At 38.5% G+C, this 27,149-nt stretch overlaps 1 protein-coding gene across 1 annotated transcript; it reads left to right on the forward strand.

The window, feature by feature from the left end:
- Window positions 1–767: 767 nt before the first annotated feature.
- htr1fa (5-hydroxytryptamine (serotonin) receptor 1Fa) lies at window positions 768–26,537 on the forward strand. Its single transcript, XM_085434322.1, has 3 exons — window positions 768–898; window positions 23,189–23,311; window positions 23,715–26,537. The coding sequence occupies exon 3, from the start codon at window positions 23,716–23,718 to the stop codon at window positions 24,913–24,915; it is 1,200 nt and encodes a 399-aa protein (XP_085290448.1). The 5' UTR covers window positions 768–898; window positions 23,189–23,311; window position 23,715; the 3' UTR covers window positions 24,916–26,537.
- The last annotated feature ends 612 nt before the right edge of the window (window positions 26,538–27,149 follow it).

A 27,149-nucleotide genomic window follows, 5' to 3' on the forward strand; every position in this document is an offset into this window, starting at 1 on the left:
GAGAGCTGCAGTGCTCAGAGGGAGGTGAGTTGAGAGATTGATAACACACACCTCCAGCTCTAGATCACAAGCCAGCTCATTTTATAATCAGTGTTTTCCAATTCCCTAGTAATGACCAACATCTCAACCACCAACACAACCAAAATGACATCTACTTTTTCCATTATTTTTTTCTAGTGGCTTCATACTTGTTTGCATTCTTTAATGAAGGCTTTCATCGCCTCCTCATGAAACCTGCACAGATTTCACACTTTCTCTGTAAAATAAGTGTGTTTCTGCAATACAGCGAGTTTTCTTGCTAATGTGACCAATGATGCATATTCTAGGCACTGTGTACTGCTGCTACAAATTCCCCATGTTAATGTTAACTATTTATGTTCAGCACAAATGTTGGTGCAAAACTCAAGTTACAGAAGTTATAACCATTCTGTACTCCACCTGATGCATGCATGTTCACAACTTGCGTGTGGCTCCAACACATTTAAGCAGTCAAACATCCTTGTTTTGTATCCACTACCCCGTTTCCATCGTATAAGATACCCAATTACGCTGCATTACACTAAGGTCATAGCGAACCAGTAGCAGGCTAGGCGACGTTCTTGCGCATCTGGCAAAGTTATATACAAAATGCCACAATAATACTCGTTTTCTTCATTACTGGAGGGCTGTTATTACTCTTATCTTGTCTTCACACCTCCTCCTTACTGACGCATCTCTCAGAGCTCTGTCTATGCTGGCCAAGAGGCGCGCTCTCGCTTGCGCGTCCCCTTCCGTCGGCACACGGACGGGTGTCGGCGTGAGCGTCGTTGAGCTGTGAATGGACATTAATGGGAAATGTAATACACTTCTCTCAGTGACTGGTTTCGTCTGTTATTTAATCGCTGCAGCGGAAGAGTGGGTAAGTTTATTTTCTGCAGGTTGTGCATTTATTGAGAGACAGACTGTGTTCAGCTTTTGAATTCATGGACCGAAATTAGGAAGGACTTTCTAGACAGAGACAGATCTCTATGTGCCAAGTGCATATTAAGCTTAATTAATGTGGCATCAATATAGTCTTGGTACCCTAATTGTTTTTTGAAATGTCACTCAGATATTGCAACGTTGTCTTTGTACATGTATAAATCAAAGCAGAGCTCCCACTTTGCCTCCACATATGTGCAAAGCACAACTATTTCCACGCTTATAATTCGATAAAGTCTGAACTGGATGTTCAAAAAGACTCAGGAACGATGCACCATCTTTACACTTGTACCTTTCTATTTTTTGATAAAGTTACAGTCCTTCGTTTTCTTTTCTTTTATTCAGTTTACCCTCCTCTCAGATCTAACACAGTGACTTCATAATGAGCGTGCGGTTTTAATTATATAAGAGACAGCAACAAATTAATGTACCTGCTCCTGGTACAGGCTGTTTTTGCATTGACTGAGTATTGTTTGGATCTTCATGGCTTATCAAGAGTGAAAAAGGATGAGGAAAAAAAACCATCTTGTCTTGAAATGTTCTTCTGAAAGCAAAGGCTTTCGAGTTGCTACATGTGTGTTTGTGAATATATAATACAGCCATATTCTCTGGCTGCTCATAATGTGCTTCACATCAGAAGGACATTTTATAGCAGGCAATCAGGTTTCCAAATACCTGGTGGAATTCAGCTACAAGGCTTTTTTGCTGCAATGAAATAGTTCTTTGACCAGCAGCATCAGCAGGTTCACTGGTGTTCCTGGACCAACCCATGGAAGATCAAACCTACAGCATTACATCAAGTGTGCTCAAGGAGGAGGATGATGTGTGGTAGAGACAGGCAGAGCCTTGTATGTGAAGGGAGTGTGGATGTGTTTGTGTGCGTATTACAGCATATGTGTAGGATTATGTGCTGGTATGATAAAGAGAGAGTGAGAAACAGTGATGGCATCAAAGGAGAGGCTTTGCTTTTTCATATAGTTGTGAGAACCAAGCATGGTCACATATCTGACTGCATGCATGTTCATGCACATCTGCAGATGTGAATGTCAATATCCTAATGGGCCAATTTGGAAAAATGCATCATTAACTTAAATGGCAACATTTATATCTACTAACAACATTTGAAAAAAAGAGTATTTCTTCCCTGATGTGTGCACATGGCTGAGTCTTTTTATGGAAAATATGGCAAGGTTATTTTATAGTAAGGTTATACAATGACTTGGCTAATGGTGAAAGTCTGTGTTTTCAGGATATGGAAATATCAATGCTAATCGCAGGGCTTGTCCTGGCTACATGTCAGTTGGACACAGTAAATGTTCATCCACCCCTGACTTCCTGCCTCGTTATAAAGGATATACATCTTGCTCCACTGACATTAATATTGAGATAAGATGTACATATGGATATAACTCCCAGGATACTAGAGTGGTCCATGTGCACGCACAGCAAAGTGCCACACCATCCTTCAGAAGCTTGAGGACAGTATTAAGGACTCTTTCATTTAAATGACATGAAATATTTGAGAAGGTCTCCACGCTGGGCTCTTTTTCTGGTCAAGGTGACACATTTACTTATGGAACTTAATTACAGCTGCGAAGTTATCTTGGAAAGAAAAATAATGGACCTCAGTGATGAGTAGCAGAGTCAGACCAAGGACACGTCGTGGCTCGTGATGGTCTGAGGGCCCCGGAGTAGCAAGTATTTAGTGTAGCTCATGCTAACTGATTCCCATAGATACAATATCACATACCAGAGTGATGCTTTATCCATTTCATGCTTAACAAAAAGATCCAAGTCATTGCAAAATCCATTCTAAAATTTATGTTGCAACATATACTGCAAGACAGAGTAGGATTTTATTTTTTAAATATCAATAAGAGCAGTAGTACAGCAATAGAATCAATTTTGCCTGAGGCTAGTTTTTATTGACAGTTTGTCCTACCTCATCCTTACTTGTGATCATGCTTGATTCTGCAAGAACATATTTACCTCATTAAATTATTAAAGCTTCATACATCTTTAGCTGACACATTTGATTTTGGTCAAAGGTCAAATTTACAGATAGGAAATTTATGAGATCCCATTTTAATAGTCACAGTTTTAATAGCAATGGTACTACACTACTTCTGTGTTTCTTAACGAGGGTTTAGGGACCTTCGGGGAAGGAGGTGGGTGGGCTTGGAGAGACTTACAAAGACTTCAATAAAAAGAGAAACATTAAAAGCAAACAAAACATGGAAAATGAGCAGAATATATATATATAAACATTTAGCAACAGAAAAAGCAAACAAAACACAAAATGACAAGGGTTCAACAATAAAACAGACACCCATGTCACACATTCTGCTAATTCACCCAGAGTGCATCACGGTATTCTGTGTAAGAAATGATAAAAGCATCCCTGCAACTTTATGTAAATGTGAATGTAACATTAATATTTCCCTTATGCTGAAAGGTAGCTGAAAAATATGCCTCTGAGAAGTTCTGAGAGGCAATGTTGGTAAACTTTAGGCTGTAAGCTTGGGCTGCAGGATTATTATTATAATTACTCCATAAGGGATGAGCAGTAAAGAGCAAAGCTCTATGGCAATACTGAATAACCTGTGCGTTGATGCATTGTGCTCTGAATATTTTACAGTTTGAGTTTTTGCAGCCCCTCAAAGGAAACTAGCAAACAGCACTGAGTAGATGAACTAAACCAAAAGGTGTAGCGGATGTGTTTGCTCACTACAAAAATGATATTTACCTTGTGTTCCCCTTCTGTTTATGTCATGCTCCGATAAACTTGTTTTCTTTGCATCACAGTGGATTTCAGTGCTTAGCTGAGAGTTCTTTATCTAACATAAGACTCTTTAAATATTTAAAAGTATGTAATATCTGTAGTTTTGTGATTGGTATGCAGACAAGACCTGCTGTTTCTGTTTACACTTTGAATTATTTGATAGTATCAGCAGTGCAAAAGACAGTATATCAGCAAAATAGAACATCTTATATTGTTTGTCCTGAAGGGGTATTTGTTTGCTGTCTTTACTCTTAAATACACATGTTATCCTTTACCTGTGGCCAGTCTTTTACCTCAAAACATAATTTTATTAGAGAAATGAAGCTTTTAAGATTTCTCTTTCAGCTGATCCAAGTAAATCAGATGAGGGCTGGCACATTTTTCATAAATGTAATGGCTTAAATCGTTTTAAAGAAAGACTTCTGGGACAAGCATTATCTTGTCTTCTTTCCATTTCCCTCTGGCTCTTAACAAAGCCCAGCCACATAGCTGATGTACATCTTTTCACTGACACATGTCACAGAATCAAGAGCCTCAATCAAAACCTGTTTAGACACATCTGACCAATTGCTACCAGACAATGAAAATATATCTTGTTGAATTCTCTGTCTCATAGCTCTGCCTGTCCTAAAAAGATGTGCATTACTGCTTTCCAGCTACCTTAAAAAGTCCAAGGCCTCCCCGAATCAATGTTTAATTAATTGTCACCAGTACATGGCAGATGAAAATTCAAATTAAGGGTTCTTGTGCCTACATTAACCGCCAAAAGAAACCGAAATCTTGACAGCTCTTATTGTTTTTTTTCATGGATTTTTGAAGGCGATGCTCAAAACCATGACAGCAGAGAACAAACATAGCAATATTGCACACTCTCATTTTTGTGTGTGAGAGAGAGATAGATAAGTGTGCAGAAACAATAAAATAGCCACCTATTTACTTGTTTTATTCTTAAAAATTAATTGACGCCATTAGACATTAAATGACTTTGCAAGGGTGATGAATGCACACTCTAAAAGAAAAATACAAAATGAAAAGAAAAACAGGGGTTTGTTATTAGCCCTGAAGAGTCCATCATCTGGTCATATCTAACTGAGTGGACTCTGCCCTGGACCTTGAAAGATGGTCTCCCCTATGGCATCTTATATGAAATTGACTCCTAATGGAACAGGGGGGGAGGACCCATAAAGACCCATTAGCGGCACCTAGAGGCTGTAATGTCCATTACACAGAGTGTTTTAAGGAATAAACAACTCATCATACTTATATGCTCATCTTGAAAGCTTATGTAACAATATCACTTGGTTAGGTTTGTTTTCTGAGAGCAATGCAGTAAAGACCACAGGATCTCATATGTCCATCCATGTATTCAATTCTATTCTATGTCTCTTTCTATGCCTGCATATCTTCTGGGGGCTGCATCAAAGAGACAGCCCAAAAAGTCTTTTGGAGACCTGAAAGTCTCACAGAATCCTTGCATTCATCCCAAAGGGAATAGTGTAGCACAGTTCCCCCTTTTTCTGCCAGTTCTTCCCTTTGAAAACTCAAAGCGTCACTAACTTATCCTTCCAAAAGGTGCAGTTATTTTTGTATCATTTATATAAATTATATAACATTCCTGTCAATAATATTATTGATAATGTTAAAAAAACAGATTTATGATGTGGACATGCTATGAAAAAGGTGAAGGCAAGCAAACAGCACTATTTGGTTCATTTTCTTAAACACATTTGATGATACACTATGAAACAGTGATGGTGGTAGACATGTTTTTATTGAAGTGGGGGTGATTGTTTGTTGGAAGTACCATATAATAAAGAAATTCACGCTGCATTTGCATTCTGCTGTTCCCTTTTCATCTGCTCTAATAGGTTTATTAAAAGTGGATCACCATTAGAAACAAAGGGCAAAGTGGCCTGTAGATAACTGCTGATGCCTTTCAAAGCCTAAAATTGCTTAAATTTGACTCTGACAGCTATCTGTGAAAACATTCCCTATCTATAAGCCTCCCGCAGGCTTTACACCTTAGTATACGTTTGCAAAGGTGTTTGTCTATGTAAATACAGATGTTCTTGCATGTAGTCTCCCAACTCAAATACAACATGTAAGCCCACAGCGTTGATGCTTTATGTAGGTAGAATGCTGTACTGTTGAAAAGTTGTCATGTACGGGTAAGGTAATGACAGCAAAATTAAAAGTGAAGAGGAAGAAACTCTGAAAAAATATTACTTTGAATCTGGGTCAGGGACAAGTTTCTGCCCAAGTGGAGGAGTTTAAATACATCAGGATCTTACTCAGTAGTGAGGGGAGAGTGAAGTGGGAGATTGATAGATGGATTGGTGCCGTCTGTAGTGATGTGGATGCTGTAGTAGTCTGTTAAGGTGAAGAGGAGCTGAGTGTTAAGGTTTATGGTCAGTCTATGGTCCCACCTTCATCTATGGCCATGAACTCTAGGTACTGATGGAAAGAATTCGATCACAGATTTGAGTGGCAGAAATGAGTTTCCTCCTAAGAGTGGATGAGCTGTCCCTTATCAATAGGATAAGGAGTTTGGTCATTTGGGAAGCTGGGGGAGGTTTTCTAAGAGAGAATTTAATAATTCTTAGCAGGCTTGCGTCAGTATCCTCTGAGATGGGATGAGGACATGGCCTGGCAGAAGGAGGTTTGGGGTTCTCTGCTTAGACTACTGCCTTTGTGAGCTAGACATGGATGGATGGACGGACGGACAGACGGACGGACGGACGGATGGATGACAGACGGATGGATGGACGGATGGATGGATGGACGGATGGACGGATGGACGGATGGATGGACGGACGGATGGATGGATGGACAGACGGATGGATGGACGGATGGATGACAGACGGATGGATGGATGGACGGATGGATGGATTGACGGATGGATGGATGGATGGACGGATGGATGGATGGATGGACGGATGGATGGATGGACGGATGGATGGATGGATGGATGACAGATGGATGGATGGATGGATGGATGGATGGATGGATGGACGGATGGATGGATGGATGGACGGACAGTACACAGCTACAGCATGTAGACAATGCTGTGCTAAGCTCTGCATAGTACCAACACACAACCATGTTGAGCACTTCACTAACAGGATGAAAAGACACAATGCTTGGCCAAGTATCTTTCTTTGGAAATCGGGAGTTCCGGTACACAGTGAGGGTGTTGTTCTAGTGGGTCAAGTGAGAAAAGAAATCATGGGAAGCGTCAAAGCACCGACAGTGCCACAGGTTTTTTGGATAACACCTAGATATAGTAGGGATGAGTGCGACTAATTAACTCTACATTAAAATGTTGCTGTTTGACACCAGAAATTCAAGTTGCCAACTGGCATGCTTCTGTAGTACTTTTATGTGGCTGCATATAGTCTGTGTAAGAATATAACTAAGAAACCATTGTTTAACTCGAGTGATTAGACTGGGCTCAGTTTTAAATGTTTTCTGTCGTTTTTTCTGTCTTTTAGGCTAGTCGACTAGTCTATTTATTTTCTTGTTTAACTTCAATAAATTAGTCTCCAGGAACATCCCTAGATGGTAGCTGTTGAACCTAAACAGAACTGTCATAACCAGCTTAACAAATACTGAAAGCCTTTATTGCTTTTACTCAAATGTAAAGAGTCAGATTCAGCAGCGTTATCTTTACTTTACCTGTCTCTCAAGGCATCCATTCCATGTGTCTACTCCGCTCTTGTGTTTGTGCCACACTGACACACACAGGGAGGGAGAAGATGCAACACCAACACACAAGCATGTTATTTTGAAAAGCATATAATGCAAACATGTTTAAGGACCCAAAATACAGAGACTTTTATGACTCTTTATAGCTAAGGTCAAATAATTGTGATGATTTCACGGTCCATGAGCTTACAATTTTTACATAGTTAAAATTACACAATAATGTAAAAATCTAGGAAGACAGATAAAAGTCAGAGAGATCCATTAAGAGCCATTACACAATACTGAAATTAAAAAACAGTAGAGAAATTAAAAAAAAATCTAACCCAAGATTAAAAGCTATTCAAAGAATGAATAAAACTAGTGATGAAAGTAAATCAAAAGCTAAAACGTAAACATCCTTCCTAAATACATGTCTGCTCAAACAGGCATTTGGGTAATGTTTGTGTACCAGTTCTGGTTTTATGTATTTATGAACTGTAAACCTTGGAGATGCAGGCAGCGCATTCCACTGTTCAGATCCCACAGCCTCAAAAGCTTGATTACCCAGGGTCCTTAGGCAAACTGTGTGACCACATACACAGGAGCTGATGCAGTATTTGCACATAAGGATGAGAATTTTAAACTGGCAAACCTCTGTATTATCTGTTGCGAGCTCTAAGAAATTGTGTGGCACCTGTTTATTGACAGCATTAAAGAACTTGAGCCTTTATGAACTCTAAGCTTTATAAGGTTTTCCCCTTAAGGAAAAGGTAAATATAATCAAAGTGGTATCATATTGTAAAACTCTCTACAACATGTCTCAAGGCCAGCAAACATAAAGACAATAACTGAGCTCTGCTAGACATTATGTGCAAATACTGCACTTAATAAACTAATCCGTAAGGCCAGCAATGTTGTGGGGATGGAGCTGGACTCCCTCAAGGTGGTGTCGGAGAGGCGGATGCTGTCTAAGATAAAGACAATGTTGGATAACACCTCCCACCCACTCCATGACATGCTGGTCAGTCACAGGAGCACGTTCAGTGAGAGACTGAGATTACCGAAAAGCACCACTGAACGACACAGGAAATCATTCCTGCCTGTGGCCATCTCCCTGTACAACGCATCCACTTAACACACTGTTTGCTGCTACAGCTACACCTGTTTCTTTTCCAACTATTTATTTATGAGTGACTTATGTATGTATGTATGTATATATATGTATATATTGTACTATTCTTAGTTAGTGTATTGTCTGTCTTGTCTTAATGTTGGTTTAAAATGGAGCACTGTAACAAAAAATAATTTCCCCCAGGGATCAATAAAGTATTCTGATTCTGATTCTGATTCTGATTATGAGATAATTAGGAGGTGTGAAGTTTAAAAAATGCATAGCAAACCCCAGATTTTTAAGATAAGAAATAAACCAGTATATACCTTTGCCTGACATGCTAACCAGTTGCAAACTTCATAATCAGGAGTGAAATGCAGAGGTCAGGTAGCATTAACACAGAACAATCACGCGGATAAGAGGATATTAAATGATCATTTAAATTCTCAGAAGAGCAGCTACAGATCTCTCATGAGGAAAAGTACCTTTTTTCCAAAAGCCAGGCTGAATATCATCATAAATATTGTGCCTGTCTGTAGCTGGCTATAGTTCAAGGACACAGCAGGGTCTAAGCAAGGCTGCTACTTAAGTAAAATAGGGGTAGGTAAATCCTGACAATGAGGGCTTAATTACTGCTACTCTAGCAGGGCCAACACTGACAAAACTTTTAACAGAGGACAGTATTAGTAGAAGATGACTTCATTTTGCTAATCAATGGCATCAGAGCTTGAAAGCTGATAAGTTGAAATAAGTTCTGAACAGTCAGAGATGAAGCTGATACGTCACACGACGAATACTGCTCCTCATAACCATAACCTTATCAAGAAAAGAGTAAAAAACTTATTATCGCCATGGACAGAGAAGCATTGTAGAGAAGAGTGGGGTGATGAAACAATGTTATTGATAGCATCAAATTCAATCTTTAGATTTCTTTTATGATGCATTCAATAACTGTAAGTGCTCGGGTCAGAAACGCTTCTGTCTAAGACAGCCGACAGCATCCGTCCTCGGAAGAAAAACATTGCAAAGACATTTAGTCCTGGTTTTTAGTGGTTTTAGCCACACTGTCCTGCAGAATTGAACAATCTTCATTAAAAGTTTATTGCTTTGTGAATTGGGGACCCAGACAGGAGTAAAGGGGTACAGCATTTTAGTAGAGCCTTGAATGGTATGTACTGCAAGTTATGCAGCTTAAAGGGATTTTCAGTGCTGTTCATCCAGGCACCAGCAGTCTGAATACAAATTTCTAATTGGCTTTTCCCTAGCGGTTTTCTTCAGTTCAGGTTGAAACATCCTCCACTTAAAAGGTCAAATAATTCCCTCTGCTTGTAGTTCAATTTCAGCTCATTTTCACCACTGGGAACACAAGTTGTGTGTCAGTTCAGGATTTCTTCATTGAGGACAAACCTGTTAAATAAATCACGAAGTTTTGATTTATTAAAAAAGAAAAACAGGAGTGTTTTCTGTGATGTTACCAAAACAATGTGGCTTAAATTAGTATCCAGCTGAGTCACATTGGTGAGATTGTTTTCAAACTAAATTCATCCATCCAATCCCTTAACTGCTCGTTCAGTTTACATGGTTACAGAGCCTCTGGAGCATATCCCAGTTGTTATGTGGCGAGGAGGGGTACACCCTGGACAGATCACTGATGCAAGGGTGTTTGAAATGATTTTGATTGTGATCCGATTGTGCAGCTTTTGTCCTTTACTCTTCCAGTGAGAATTGGCAGTGACCTCATCGATTCGTTCTAGCAACTTCCAGAGCTGTTAACTTTGTATGTGTGGGAGGGTTGTAGATGCAGGAAAGTAAAATAATGTTGCATTATTATTTGTGTGTTTAGGTGTTTGTGAGTTACACTGTAACTGTGAGTATTGTTGCTTGTGAAATGTGCATACTTCAGAGTAAGGATCAAAAAGCACAATGGATTTGTGTGCTGTCGGTGCGTCTCAGGCTCAAAACATGCATACCAAGATTTGCTAAGCTTTTATTTTGATTGCTCTGTACCGATGTACTCGAGCATCCTGATGTCAAAATTGGTCAGAGAATTTATCTCGGCAATTCATTTGTTATGACATGAAAGCTTAAACATAATGTATTGGTAGGACTGTAATGGCAAGACACTTTTTTAAAATACATGATATTTCTGTTTTTGCAACTCTCTACTGCAAATTCTGCAGCCCACAGTGACCGATGTGACAATCTCAAAAAGTTTAATTTACATAAATGTCTGTTAAGTCACTTTTTCCAAATAAGGTAACAAAATTGTAACTGCATCTAAAATTACCATATTTGTCTGTAGGGATGTTTCCATCAAAGGTTTCAGTCCACACACACATTAAAAGGTTTTACCACAGAGGTGTTGTAGATGAGATGGCTCTGCATGGGTTCTCTCTGGGTATTCTGACTTCCTCCTGCAGTTTAAAGAGAAGCATTTTAGGTAATTGGCTATTCTCATTTGGCTGCATGAATGGTTGTCTGCGTCTCTGTGTTAGCCCTATGACAAATTTGTGACTTGCCCAATGTACCCTTCGTCTTGCCCCATGAAAACTGGAAAAGGGCTCCAGCTCGCCCTGAAAGAAAATGTTTGAACTAGATCTTCAGGTTCTGGTGTATACAAGTTGGTGTAACTCTTCTCTGCATGTCCACTGATGCAAGTGTTTGCTTGGTTGTAATGCCTCTAAAGGGCTGGTCAGAGCAGGGAAATTTGTGGAAATGTACGGATGGAAAAACAAACTGATTTTCAATATGGCATAATCATGTGACATCTGAGGTGCAGAACAGGAGTGTAGTCCTTTTTTCATTTTTGATTGGAAGATCAGAGATAATTAGAAACAAAAAAGAAGCAGTGACACTGAGCCATTAATGTTGAACTGCAGGTCACAGTTATTCAAAACTGATGATACTGAAAACTGATATAATAAAATGACTTTCTGACCTTATTAAAGCTTCCTTTTTTCCTGACCCCAAACATTTTGTTTTTACTAACAGCAACTATCAAATTAGTCATTTTCACTGAGAACAGAAATCTTTAAATTCAGTTTGCATTGCACTGGATAAAATACTGTAGATGTAAAACTTGTGTTGACTTTTGGCGTTAGTATGAGTTTAAAATAGAAACGTAGCCAACATCTTATGTTTGTTCCTGGTGTCTACTAGAGTATAGCTGTTCAAGAAGTCCTGATTTATCTCATTCTGGGCCTCTGTGCGGCCCCCTCAGTTCACCCACTGTATTAAAGAAGCTATTTTAGCTGCTATGTGTTTAAGGCCACCCTCCCTTCAAGCCAGTGTTCTTCTAACTGGTTGTTTTGTTAGAAAATTGTTTGAATAGCAGGTGGGTGTGATCACAGATCAAAATAAAGTAAAATAAAAAGGGCATTTAGATCACTCTGGGGTGTAGGCTTTAGGCTTTACAAGGGACTGACTAATCTCTGTATTTGAATCTTCATCTTTTTTAATATCCGTATCCATCATTACACTGGTGAAAATCATTAAAGGCAAAAGTAATCTAATCTTGTGTCACAAAAGTTTAAGCTGTATCCAGAATTGTTTTTTATATTACGTCTGAGTGTGGCGTGAAGCACAGTGTACTGTAGTACTGGTGTAAACTTCTTATTTCTGTGTAGCTTTGAATGTAGAAGCCCAGAAACAATTACCAGTGATGTGCTCTCTGGTAAATCCAAAGTAGACTTTAATAAGCAGTAAAAGAAGTAATAAAAGACAGGGATATAAAATGTATTCTGATAAGCTTTGTTTTCTGTAACCTCAAAGTTTGCCTACGCATCATGAACTGATTAAATACAGCAGGAAGTGCATGTGTGTCTATAAACCAATTGCTTGCTGCTGTGAGTAGACGTGAGATTCATCACATTCTTTTAAATATTTTAGCATTTAGTTGAAAACAAGACAAATAAAAAGATTCTATTGCACTCTTAGAAATATTGTTACTTAATCTTATTACGTTCCTACATTTGATATGACACCCTTCAGTCTGCAGGAAAGCCTCCTCCCACTAAAGCAGTTTAGAGCACAGTGATAGTCTCGCAATAGAACTTTGTCAGTATTTGGGGGGGAAAGTAAATCTCTGCCCTTGTTAATTCATGAATCAGCTGTGATGAGACACATTTTTGGAAAGCTGGGTTCAGTTTCACTAGCTACACCCAGGCCTGATTACTGCTAGACATGTGGATAACGAAATCACTTAAAAACAAGTTGTTCTGACAAAGTGAAATAGACTAAAAGATCTCAAATAGGAACAATCAACACTCTAAAGAAACAACTGAGAAAACAAGGTTATTGGCTATCAGTCTGAAAAGGGTTACAAAGGGTTTCTAAGGCTTTGGTACACCAGCAAACAACTGTGAGAGCCATTTTCCACAAGTGGAGAAAACTTGAAACAGTGATTAACCTTCCCAAGATTGGCTAGACCAAGATTACTCCAAGAGCAAATCAACAACTTATCAAGGTCACAAAAGAACTACAGAAATTAAGGACTCACTTCTCTAAGTTACGGTCTGTTTATTTCACCAATAAAAAAGAGACTTGGCAAAAACCCATAGGAGAGCTCAAAGGGAAAAGGCACTGTTTAACCAAAAAGAGCAGAAAGGCTTATCTCACACTTGCCAAAAAACATCTTGATTATTCCCAAAACTTTTGTGAAAATATTCCATGGGACAAAACTTTGTGAGTCCCATTACATCTGACATTAAACTAACACATCATTTTATAAAAACAGCATCATACCAATGGTCAAACATGGAGGTAGTGTGATGGTATGGGGAAATTCTGAAATTCCAAAAAGAAAATCCCCCAGTTATGCAGCAAGACAATGATCCAGAGTACACCAGTCCACCAAACAAAATAGAGGTTTTGGAGTGGCCTAGTCAAAAGTGGCATAAATGCCTTTGAGATTCTTTGGCATAACTTAAACAGGCCATTCATGTTTGAAAACCCTGAAGTATGGCTGAATTAAAACAATTCTGCAAAAGGAGAGTGGGCAAAAATTCCTCCACAGAGATATAAAACACTCATTGCCAACTACTGCAAACGCCTGATTTTACGTTTTTGCTGCCAAGGTGGGAAGAACCAGTTGTTAGGTTTAGGGGGCAAACCCTTTTTCCCCCCCACATAGGGCGATTTAAGTTTGGATAGATTTAATTAAATCAACATTTAGAAACTGCATTTTGTATTTGCCTGTGTTATCTTTGTATAATATTGAAACTTGTTTGATCATCAGAAACATAAGTGTGTCATGTGTAAAAATATTTTTCAAAAACTGCAAAAAGAAAGAGAGTGATAAGAAAAGGGTCAAATACATTTACACAGAGCCATATATGGAGTATTTTCACAGATTCACTTTGCAGCATGACAAAAATACAGCCAGAGCCACGGAGAACAAGCAGAGGAAGAGTGAGGAGTCCTGTACCAGATGGTGTGACTCCCACAGGGCCCTGATCTCCACATTACCTAGTCAGTATGGCATTAAATTAAAAGAAACTGAGGCAGGATAAATCCACAGAAGAACTGTGTTAATTGTGTTGTCAAGTATTGAGAGAAACTATTGCGATTTTAAAGGCAAAGCGGGGTCACAATAAATATTCATTTGTTGAGGTTTTTACTAATGTATGTAAATAGAAGAGCCATTATACAATACATTTAAATTTCATTGTATATTTTACACAAGTACATATCCACAATTGATTTCCCATATTACAAATTTAACACTGTTTTTTATACAAGTGCCATTTCCAGCAAAAGCAATACTTAAAACTCCAAAAGTAATCAAATTAAAAATGAGCAAAAGTCTCCTCAAATTACACCCAATTTACTTAGTACTCAGCAGAAATTAACCCTAGTAATTCACCACTCAAAACTCTGGAGACGGCAAGAATATGTGATTAAATATTGTAGTTTTTTTCCCTGACTTGCTTGAAAATTTGTTTTGAAAGCTTAACACCTTAGAGTTATATTATTAATCATAGTAATTTTTGAACCCCCTACAGTTATGTCAGCCTTTTGATACTGTATTCAGATTTTAAAGCTGCATACAAAAGAATTCAAAGCTTTTTTTCACCTTGCAGTCTCAAATCACTTGTCTGTTTTCAACAGTGAAGAACATGCAGTTTGAGTCAGCAGGATGGAAGTTTCAGTAATTTCATGTGTTTCTGACAGTATATTACTAATACACACATCAATCTCTCAAGAAATGTGTCTATAATAGTCATGTATAAAGTGTACAAATAATTTTACATTGATTTATCCACTTCTGGTACTTCAGTAATAGATTGTAATAGATCTCTTTAATTAGGAGTTAATTCATGATCTATAGGAAAAACAATAATCTTATTGAAATGATTGGTCAGTTTTCAAACCAATTCTCATGTTGTCAAAAATGTGGTTTCCATATTTTTAGTTGTGCTGTTGTATTAATGTACATTTGAAATTAAAAAGTCAATGCCTTAAATTTAAAAAAAAAATTAAATAATCAGTATGAAACAAGTCAAGACTGCCATTGTTAGAAAAAGGACAACATATCTTTAAATAACTTACTTCCACATGAACACTTTTTTCTCAAAGACTTCCCATCACTTTAGCCATTTGCTTCCAATCTCCCACCCGGTCCATTTAAACTGTGTCGTGTTAGAAGGTAACTCTTGCAGAATTAATGAACACCGGCGGAGGATATTAGCTCCTGCTGGTTTGAGGAACTATGAATGCACTTGGATTCATTTCATTTGGCTGATTATGCAGTATTACAGCTACTTATTAATTATCTAAATATAGTTATAGATTCAGTATGCATATGTGGCAAAGTGTTCACAAATTCATAAGCACTCTTTAAAAGCTCTATGCTGAATTTCTCACCAAATTAGCTGTGCAGTGCAGAAAATGGCATGAGAGATCTTAGAAAAGGCTCACCCCCACCAGGATTCAAAATAAAAGCCTTACATGGTGTTTTACTCAAGGGTATAGGCAGGAACTGAGGTGGTGAAATTGTAGACTGATTAACTGTGGCTGTAAACTTAAACACAAACAAAATGTGTTTAACCTCTTTAACCATTAGGACTGCGCAACATTGATCGTCCCGACAACGATATATAATGACAAAAAAAACCCACATTTTCTGTAAATTCGGTGAATCTTGGGCAACTTGACTTGCGTGAAGTGTTTTCAGCTGGGCGTCTTGTACCTGGAGTTTAGTGTTACATACATTGAAACAGCAAAAATTTTCTTTGTGAGTATTTATTTCACGGCGTGCTGCGGAAAAAAGCCTGTTCTACGGGGGTTAGCACCTGATGGCTCTTTTTAGCTTCTCATCCGTAAACACTCTGCATACTATTTCACGTGATTAAGTTTATTTTGAAAAATCTCAACAGAATCTATTGTGAAAGGTTTATGTGGAAAATAAAGATGCGGACGGCGGAGCCACGCAATGGATTTACTGTCATTGTTGCTAACGACAACGCATAAAAACAGTCGCTTGTCCGTCCGTAGTGTGGTTATATTAAATATAAGAAAAAGAGAGAACTTCAAGAAATTCTACAGTGACCATCAAAACGATGAAAAAATATTGCCGTAAACAGTTTATTTTGCAACACCACGAAACAAACGGTAGCGTAATATGAAATGATAGATGTTTTTATATCGTCATCCGATATATATCGTTATATCGAACAGCCCTATTAACCATGCTGACTAACTTTAAATTTATCTGGCCTTTCATTTAAAATATTTTTTTCAAGGCTTAAATAACAAAACAAAAAAAAGTCATTTAAGTCACATAAATTTTAAAATTGTGTACTGCAATAAAATATCATAATAATATGTATTTTTTAAATGTACAAAGAAGCCAAGTAGTACTAAGTCTTCTGCAGTTTGTAAATATAATCAGCACATATCATGTTTAGGATCAAAAGCTGGTGAGACGAAAGTTATCACACTTCAGTCATCAGTTACACATTAACAATCACAGTGCTGTACTTTCCACTCTAAATGGAATTAAACCAGAAAAAAAAAAGTTTAACTGCTTGCATATTCTTTGAGAGTTTTCTAATCTTGCTTTTCTCCACAGCGTGATAAGTGAAATAAGAATAACTTTTTTCCTTTTTTGTTGTAACTACTCACCAGTAATGTTTACTTTTTCAATCAATGCTCTCATCAGCTCAAATAACATTTGGCTCTTCAGCTGTAAATTGATGAGAGATAAGCACTCTTGTTTCCTGGCAGTAGCTGTAGGCAAATCCACTCACTGGCCACTTCATTAGAACCTCACCAGCACTGTGCTGGATGCCTGTTTGTCTTCAGAAATGCATTAATCCTTTGGGGCACATATTCAACAAGGTGCTGGAAACTTTCCTCAAAGATTTTGGTCCATATTGACATCATAGCATCACACGGTTGCTGCAGATTTATTGGCTCCACATCCACGATGCAAATCTGTTCTACCACATCCCAAAGTTGCTCTTTTAGATTTCTGATCTGTTGATGGTGGGCCAAAAAAAACTTTTGAGTTTATTCAAGTTTTGTGAAATTGCACAAGTTTTCCTGCTGAGAGCAGCCATTGGAAGATGGGTATGATGTGGAGAATAAGGCATGCATATCGTCAGTCAGCAACAAAACTGTAGACTGTAGCATTTAACTGATACTCAGCTGGTATGAAGGAAGTGTGGCAAGAAAATGTTCCCCACATCGTTCCACCACCACAAACCTAAACCACTGATTCAAGGAAGGATGGATCCATGCTTGTGTCTTAAATTCTGACTCTAAGATTCAAATTTCACATGATACATTAGAACAGACAACATTTTTTCTGTCTTACATTGTAAATTTTTAGTAAATCTATGTAAATTTTAGCCTCAGGCTTTGTGTTCTCAATAGTAATGCGTGCCACCCAGTGTCGTCTGAATTAAATCTGCTTTGAGGGTGGATGTGTTGTATGTTCTGCATATTTTGGTTTTAACAATGAGCTACAGTTGCCTTCCTGTCATCTTGGAGCAGACTGGCCATTCTTCTCCGACCTCTGGTGTCAATAAGGCATTTTGGCCTGCAGCTCACAGGACATTATCTCTTTTTTTGCACCATTCTCTGCGAACTGTAGAGATGGTTGTGTGGAAAAAATCCTAGTGGATTAGCACTTTCTGAAACGCTCAGAGCAGCGCTACTGGCACTAACACCAACAACCATGCCATGTTCAAAATCCCCATTCTCCCTCATTTTGATTCTCAATTTGACCTTCTGCAGGTCGTCTTGAGCATATCTACATACCAAAATGTTGATGCCATATGATTAGTTGATCAATGAGCAGTTGAACAGGCGTACCTAACAAAGCCGCCATTAAGTTTAGATTTCTCTGAAGTAAATACTAGTGTCAGTCTTCAGTTTCTGACATTAAATCTAGGAAAAGAAGTATTATCCCCCACTTGCTCTCCTGTTTACTTCCTGTCATTGTATTAATGAAGTGCTCAATTTAGGTATGTCATACACTGTATTTGCTTTACCTCATAAACTAATAACAGTGACAGACTCACCTAATTGTCTCCTTCAGTAGCGTTCTAATTCGGATAAGGACACCAAAGAGGAGGGTTGGGCAGACAAGGTTGTGTTGCCAGGATGTTCAGTGATGCTGACAGGAAAATGCTGTAAATTGTCATGAGGCCTTGTGTCGCTCCCCCACGCTCAGATGTTTGTGTAGTTGTTTTGTAGTATCTTTGTGAGCGGAAGATACTAGAAACATTTTAAACATTTGTTGTGCACTTTCGTCACCCCCAATAAAACGTGCTACTAGCCATGTGTTCTTCAAAGGGACTGAATCTCCTGAAATGGATTACCTTCATTCACAATAAACTGTAACTGACAGATACAGGTAGAAATGACCCATTCATTTTTAACTAAGTGCAGACAATGTTGGCATTTATTGCTACAAATACTTCTTCAGGTTCCTATGATTAGGTAGCAATCTTGCCCTTTAGGGCAGAGAGTGTATATGGCTTAAGTAGGGGCTAGTCTACAACTAGTTTTGCCTGTTTGGGTTCCTATAAGGAAAGTCTGTAGGTAACAAATTGTGAAATTTGGAGCATGCCTGTGCCCCCCATTGTAGGGCTAGAATGTGCAGTACATTTAACCATCTGTGTGCAGACCGAGTGGCCCCACATGGGCCCCAAGCTGCCATGTTTACTTGATATGGATGCTCAACAAAGTATTTCAGGGTTATTCTAAAATGTATATATAAAAGGAAGTCCATAATATACACTTTAACTTCCAAGCCAACACTTCAGAAGTTGAACCTGATCACATAATATATTTCACATATCACATATATATTCACACATACACTTAGACGTGAGTGTGTGAATTATATTTGCAAGGTCATATGTTCATGAATTGTCCAATGAAGGAGGAGGAGTAGATATATGAGGTACTTTAAGATGGTAATATCACAAATTATTGTACCTATCGGTGTATTTTGTTTGTGTTTCTAAAAAAAAATGTGTGGAGGTGATCTGTAACAGTGAACACCAAATAACCAATACTGCATTACCTGCCAAATGAAATGAAAACAACAGCAACAAATGCACTACAGCAGCTATATTTGCCTCTGGTGAGTGCTGAACCAGTTCCATCAAATTAAGTCCTCAGTGGGCATCTTGCCAGGTAATACATCTATCTCCATGAAGCAGGTAGGGAGAGCTGCCGGTGACATGGTGTGTATCCGCTTGTGTACAGAAACCCACGAGACACGTGGAGGACACAGTTCAGTGAGCGAGAACACTGCTGTAAAATAGAGATGACAGTAATTTAGTGTACTCAAAAAAATAAATAAAATAAAATCAATGAATTAGATCACATTAGTAGCTGGCACAAAATGTCCTTTAGTCTTTGTCACTGTTATCCTGAATGTTACACTTTTTTTACTGGTATTCTTTATCTAAATAAAAAAGTCTCGTCACTTGATTAAAAACAAGGCTAGAGCTGTTTAGTTTAATTCAATGCCCTAAGCTATACAGGCTGTGCCCAGCAATGCTGTCCAAAGTCTGCCGGGATAGCCCCGTCCCACACCTTAGTAAGTTACTTTATCATTATAATATTGTAGTGGAAAGTATTTTTCTGTCCCAGAATGCAGAATTAATCTTTTAATTGTACTTTTATTCAACTTAGAAACAAATAAACAAACAGCAATAAAAGCAGTAATTAACCTCCTTAAACAGTTTCCTTTGCAGCGTTACTTCTGGCTAACTCTGTCATTTACCTCAACCCCAAAATTAAACAGATACAGAACAAGAAAATAAATAAACAGACAGATACTGCTCTGCCCTCATAGTGATTTATTTAGCATCTTTCCTGAGCTGTCAGTCACACAATCTGGTTTTTCACAACTCTCATCCTTCACAACAACACTTGGCAGCTTGATGTCCAGCCTGGGCCAAACTGTGTTTTAGAGATTGTAATCCACATGGTAAATGCAGCTTCCATGAAGCTGTAAGAAGAAAACAGAGAGAGAGTGAGAAGAGAAGGATTGAATGTCAGGGGAATGACACCTTTTTCACTGATTGCCATCCTTAAAAGTTGATGTTTGTGTGTATACATATAGTATACTGCACTGACTGTTTTGGTTTGTAAATGCTTTTACCGTATGTCTTTAAGTATTACTGAAAGACTCTGGTTAAGATTGGATTATACTGATCTCTATGACATCATCTGTGAAAGTTGGAGAACGATTTTAGCGCGTTTCTGCTTTGTCAGCCTCGAGGTGACAAAGCAATCTACATCCTGAATGTAGTAGACTGCAAGAGTACAATAATCTTGGAGCACAGTTTTATATAATAATTGGGTGCTGTGTAAATCGTCCAATATTAGCAAATGTAAAGATCATTAAAAGTAACTTTGCAGTGTTTGGGTCTCTTATATCTTATCGCAACTTATTCATAATATATAGACTGAAAGTAAATAACGAAAATAATGGAGCAACAGGGCAAACAATGGATTAAAAAGTTACTATGTAATTTTGAAACAATGTGGCTGTGATACAGTAAATTAAGTTCTTTCTGCAGTTTGCTATTTCTACAGTTTGCCAAATTCAAGCAAAGGGACTGGTATTTTTTTTTTTTTTAACAAAGCAGATCAGACTAGATTCATGCTGGCTCACTGGAGCTTATCTTCAGATGACCTCGGACTGAAAGCCTGTCTTATAGAACATTTCAAGGCAAAAGCAGATGTTTTCTTTGTTGCATATAATAACTGGCTGACACTGTTTTTGCATACGTCAACCATTGTGCATGCACACAGAAATGCCCATACTCTATGTCTAAATATACATTTTTGCAAAGACACTGAAAAAAATAAACTATTTTCAGATGCACAGCTGAAAATATGGCAGTGCTGTAACACAGAGTGCGACAGAAGTGCAGCGGTAATTATCATTTATCTAACTGAGTAATCTGCATATTAAGTACTGTTAGGGTTTCTTGCAAACTCATCCGTGGGTAAATGGGAAGGAGTGTACAATTGCATCATTAAGCAGAGGAAGGAAATTTCATTGCCATTAAAGACTGATATCAAAGGTGTGAAGGAAGTAGAGACCATCTTGTAATGGGATTATACCAGCTGCGATGCAAGTGAATTTTTAGACCACCATTAAAAAAAATATACAGTCATGTGAATAAGAATGTTTCCACAAGACCCTACGCAGTCCTGTGAAAAATTAAGAATACTCTTAATGCTTCCATAGGAATTAAGAAGAGAAGTAGCAGCCAGACTGACAATCAAATGATTAATTAATTAATTAGCAAAGGGGAGTGAGCCAAAATTCTTCCACAATGATTGATTAAAAGACTACTTCACGTTATGGTATGGTATAACCTCTTGACTGCATAGATTCCTGCGAAAATGTTGTTTTTCTCATCACTGTATGTTGATTTACTAGACAAATCTAGTTTATAGGAAAAGTATCAAGAGGACAGAGGATGAATTAAGGTTCGTACTAGTGCCTGGGGGTATTAGCTACTCTATATTAAGGAGTCAAATCGCCCACCCATCATTTTTGATATCAGCTACACACCTGTAAAGTTTCATGACTGTGTCTTACACAGTTGTGACAGTTTCGTTGGACAAAATCTGTCCATAGTTAATCAGGATTTACTTTCAGTCAGTGTGGCAAAATTTGTTTTCTCAAACTCTGTTCCACCAAAAATGAGGTGTACACAATTTGTCATAAAATAACTATAGTTCACAAGGGGTTTGTGTCAGTGTGCTTTATCAATAGAAATCTGTACTTATCTTATGCAGTAAAACAATAACACTAAGCAGCAGTGGCACAGTCTGACTAAGGGATGGCCAGTGCCCACACCTTGGAGGATGCTGCAGTTGAAGAATACTCATCGCACAAGCCTGCCTCTGCACTGTTCTTAGTGAATTTCACCTACATATTATATCTTTATGGGGATTTCACCTAGATTACATTACAGTATGGCACCAGTAAGAGCTAACTATGGACAAGGTAAAGACACATTTGAAAATATTTTGTGCTAAGTCAGTAAGACTGAGGTATTGTGAACTGAAATCTCTTATCTCATTTACTCATTATATAGTCTTGCCACCCCACTCACCCACCCACAGAGCCCCGGACATACCGCCTGGGAATCGAACAGTCTCAATAGAGACCTGACAGTCAGAGTTTGGCTGCCTCTGCTGATTACCACATTAAGTGAAAGTACTGTACTTCTTGTGTTTCTATAGCAACAGTTTCCACTCTCGTCTTTGGGATACTGAGCAATTGGTGGAGGAGAGCTGCAATGGCAGCCAAATCTATGCTTTTTAATTTAATCACAGTGGCTGTTGCTAAATTAATGGCAGACCATTACACATTGGGTGTAATGGTCATACCTGCAAATAGGCCTCCATTTGGACTGAAGTTGCTGATCGTGGTTACAACTCTCTGATCATGCTGCTGGTGCTTTTTTATGTTTTATAAAACTTTTTAATCACATTAATTTTAAAAAGCCTTGATAACAACATATACACTAACAAATCATAACATGAAACATAAATTAATCATATTAACAACCAATGAACTGAACCATATTACTGTAGTAATCATTGGTGGTACTGTTGTTGCATGTTTGTACATGATTATGAGTGCTTGATAAGAAGGCAACTTAATTTTTTTAGGTTTGTGAAGGTTCGCTTATTATCCATGAGGCTTGTTCAGTTTTAAAACAAATAGCCTAGAGTCGCAGGTATTTAAACCCTAGTCGGGGGTGTTCCCCTAGAGGGGGTCCTGAGAGTTTCTGACCTAGTATTAATCGCGTGAATTGCCACATGAGCTAAGGTGTGAAAAAAAATTTGGGTCATTCCCATCATCATTATTGTTCCAGTCCACCATCATGTGAGCTATTAAGATAGGAAAGATGTAAATGGGGGGTTGAAATGCTTAGGAATTGATTGTTAGGTACTGAGAACTACTGTATCCTGGATGACTGAGAACCTACAGATATTTTGTACATGATTATATTAAAGTGTAATTCACTGTACTTTTAAAAAGTGCAAAAAAGTGCAGTGTCTTGAAATGCATCTCTACTGTTTTGGGGTCTTTTTCTCTCTCTCTCTCTCAATATTCACCTTTTTCACATTTCCATCTCCCTCTCTTTGTGTCCCAGGTGTTGATGAGTTGATGACTGACAGAAGTGATGTGATAGCAGGTCTGCCAGGTTAGACAGATCAGAGCAGACTGTCTGCTGCACAGTGAACCACCTGGATGCAACACGTTACAGCATAGACAGGTAGGACTGGAGTAATATATATGTAATGAAAGATTTGGCCAGACTTTTGTGGGCAAGGCAGCTGTTTCTCCAAGCTTTCTCAGCCAAGTAATGTTTCAAGACCCTAGCAGACTTTAAAAGCATATTTTTAATTAAAAGAAAACTGACTTAATTCATTTTGACATCTTTAATTTATGAAGTCCAAAAAGCGAGAAAATTGACTGATAGTTCAAAAGAAAAATAATAGTGCAAGTCTTTAAACTCCGTCAGAGATTGTAGCCCTATCGCTTAATAACAATTAATACATGCAGGCAAAAAATAAATTTAGACTTGCGCAGCCTTTCTTGAAAAGGAATTTAGTAAAATACAATTTCCCCTAAGCCCCTTTGATGTCTCACTCTCTTCATTTTCTCTTTGCTTGCAGAATGGATTTCCCCAATTACACTGAAGGGGTGTTTGCCACAAGCAACGTTAGCAGGAATGACTCACTGGAGACCACTGAACTTCCCCCTAGTGAAATCCTGCTTACTATAACTCTGTCTGTGCTGGCCATCCTCACCACATTTTTCAACTGCCTGGTGATAACAGCTATTGCAGTCACTCGCAAGTTGCACCACCCAGCCAACTACCTCATCTGCTCATTAGCAGTGACCGACTTACTGGTGGCTGTGCTGGTCATGCCCTTCAGTATCATCTACATCCAAAAGAAGAGCTGGGTCATGGGTCAGGTGGTGTGTACCTTCTGGTTAAGTGTGGATGTCACCTGCTGCACATGCTCCATTCTGCATCTTGCTGCAATCGCCATTGACCGTTACCGGGCTATCACAGACGCAGTGGAGTACTCTCGCAAACGTACAGGAGCCAGAGCTGGTGCAATGGTGGCAGTGGTGTGGCTCCTGTCCATCCTCATCTCACTCCCTCCTCTACTGTGGCAACACTACAGTGGCAATAATGACCATGAAAATGAGTGCATCATCATCCATCCTCACATGGCCTTCACCCTTTATTCAACACTCGGAGCATTTTATATTCCACTGCTGCTCATCCTCATCCTCTACTATAAAATCTACCTGGCCGCTCAGACCCTATATATGCGGAGGGAGGCTAGCCGGGCTAGCCGTCACTCATGCATGACCAATGGCAGCATGATCCCCTCTACCTATCCTGCTGGAGATGGTGATGCCGATGGCGGGCCTCGAAGTCCTGAGCCTGTAAGCCCACCGGAAAAGTCTTTCTCTGAACCCTCAACAGAGGAAACTCCACGTGAACGGGTCCGTGTGTCTGTAAAGGCCTTTAAGTGCAAGTCACGACGGCACGAGTCACGCAGTGAATCACGTCGTAGTCAGTTATACCAAGGACCTCGAATCTCGGGCTCACGAGAGCGCAAAGCGGCATCCACGCTGGGGTTGATAATAGGGGCCTTTGTCGTCTGTTGGTTGCCGTTTTTTGTCAAGGAATTGATTGTCAACACCTGCGGTTCTTGCAGTACTTCAGGGGAAATGGCTGACTTCCTGACATGGTTGGGCTACCTTAATTCTCTGATCAACCCTCTGATCTACACCATCTTCAATGAAGACTTCAAAAAAGCCTTCCAAAAACTTGTGAGGTGCAGTCATTACCTCTGATGATTATTTATGCATGATCAAACCTGTACACCATCTATATATGAGAGGAAACAAAATTAATGGCTTCAGGTCAAAAATACTGACTGAATAACTGAGTTATTATGTCTGAAAAAGAATAATTTAAAAGAGCAAAAGGATTGATACTGGAAAAGAAACTTCATCAGCCACTTCAGCAGCCTAAATGGCACCGACTCAGCAATGAGATGGTGCGAGTTCCCAATTGAAAATCAAGTCCTGCTATTTATAGAAGAGCCTGAGACCTCATTGATGTTAATTGGAGTATGTAAAGGGACACTGAGAAAATGTGCCATCACTGACCTTTTTTGAGGCCTGAGTTCTGAGCATTAGTGATCAGCCCCATTTATACGTCTTGAAATAGCTGACCATTATGTCTGTTTCATCTAATGACCTCCCTTCTGCCGAGTCCACGCTGCTGGCTTAAATATTGGACATGTGTAAAATACCACAGTATACCAAGTTGTTGCTTTTTGTGGCTGTGATGTTATGAAAGGTGACTTGTTTTCTGACTGTTGCAATGATTGTTAGCAGAACTAGTATATATTTAGCCCTGCAAAACATTCCAAAAATATTAAACCTCCATTGATTGATGGTTTGACCTTCTTGTAAGTTAATGGTACAGGTACTGGCTTCATTTACTTGACAGTCTAAAAAGACATGGGAAGATATGGTCTAACTTTCATAAGATGTCAATGCCTGAACTTAACAAATAATATTTTAAATGTTTACAATTAACAGCGTAAAATGTAATTAATATAAAGAAAAAAAATTTAACATCTAGGGCTAAGTCATACCATAAATAACAACAAAATACTGGGGTACCAACATAAACTTGACCCTAAGACTTTTGAAAAGGTCTACTGTTACAAGTTATACAAAGCACTGCCACTTTTATTGATTTTTTTTTCAACATCATTTGATTATTTCCTATGGTATTTATATATTATTTATCTAGTGGAACCAACACCCCATCTAGCTTCACTCCCACACCATAGCTAGCATTAGATTAATTGAAGGTGAGAGTCACTGGTGGAGAAATCCTCATTATACTACTCCCACTCAAGTACTTGGAATAGAACTACTATTTCTTTATTGGTTTCAAGAGGGCACATGATATGTTGATGGATGTGGATGAGTCAAGTGTGAGGGTGTACTGTATACCAATGAGATAATATAAGGCATTCCATAAACGTATATAGATCTCTGACAGTATGACCAGTCTGCTGTTTCTTCCTTTGTTTTTCACTGCCTAAATAATCAATAATAAATGGTCCACAGCTGAAATATTTGTTCCTGTTCTTCTCCGAGTTAAGTAATTGTTTAAGGAGAGAGTATCACCATATTCCCTGTATGTATGGAGAAAATGGTAGCAGGAATACCAATGATAAGCTGTATGTGTAAATTAATGTTATTATGCTATATTACATCAGTCTGCTTACTGTTTAATGTGAATAGAGTGGATATTTTCCATATTTTGATTTGATGGTGCCCCCTTGTGGCAAGAAGAAAGACACTCTGATTGGTTAGTACTGTCTTTCAATGCTACAGCAACAAGATTCATGAATCTGAAAATACTGCTCACTTACTCTCATCGGTCAAACAAATAAAAGTAAATAGAAATAAGCATTGCTGTGCAAGTTCTCTCTGTGTCAAATGTTTGTGGATAATGTTTTTACTTACATCATAAACACTGTTCATGTCATGATGAAGACCATGTTTAAATGTTGCCTAAGCATAGGAAAGAACATGTTTAAATGGCATCTTTTCGCACTTGTTTCTTCAAAATTACATGCATTTATGTTCCGGTGTGTGTGTGTGTGTGTGTGTGTGTCAGTCAGTGAGGAGTTGCACTGTCTCACTGGGAGAGCTGATAAAGCTAGAATTCCTGCCAGATGGACTACGTTACACTGCAAGTGGGTGTCCCAGTAGAACATCAGGGCATTCCAATTGTCAGTCCCGCCAGTTGTATTCACTTACAAGCACTATAGCATTTTCCTCAAACAGAACCTGTCGCAGGTTTGCCCAATTTATTTCAACAGTTTCCACATTAAACTTGTAGACTTGTAGGCTGCAATAACGTACCCCATGTCCATACAGACAAAGGCATTTGAAGTGCTTTTCACAAAAAGACAAAGGCCACATCTGTTGGTTATGAACAGAGCTTCTTCTAACTATAGCTGCAGCATAACAGCTGCTTCATTAAATAGGGAATACCA

The sequence above is a fragment of the Copadichromis virginalis genome, linkage group LG16 (assembly GCF_057382275.1).
Source record: "Copadichromis virginalis isolate Kocher_CV1m ecotype Utaka linkage group LG16, C_Virginalis_male_GT1.1, whole genome shotgun sequence".
Taxonomy (NCBI): Eukaryota; Metazoa; Chordata; class Actinopteri; order Cichliformes; family Cichlidae; genus Copadichromis; species Copadichromis virginalis.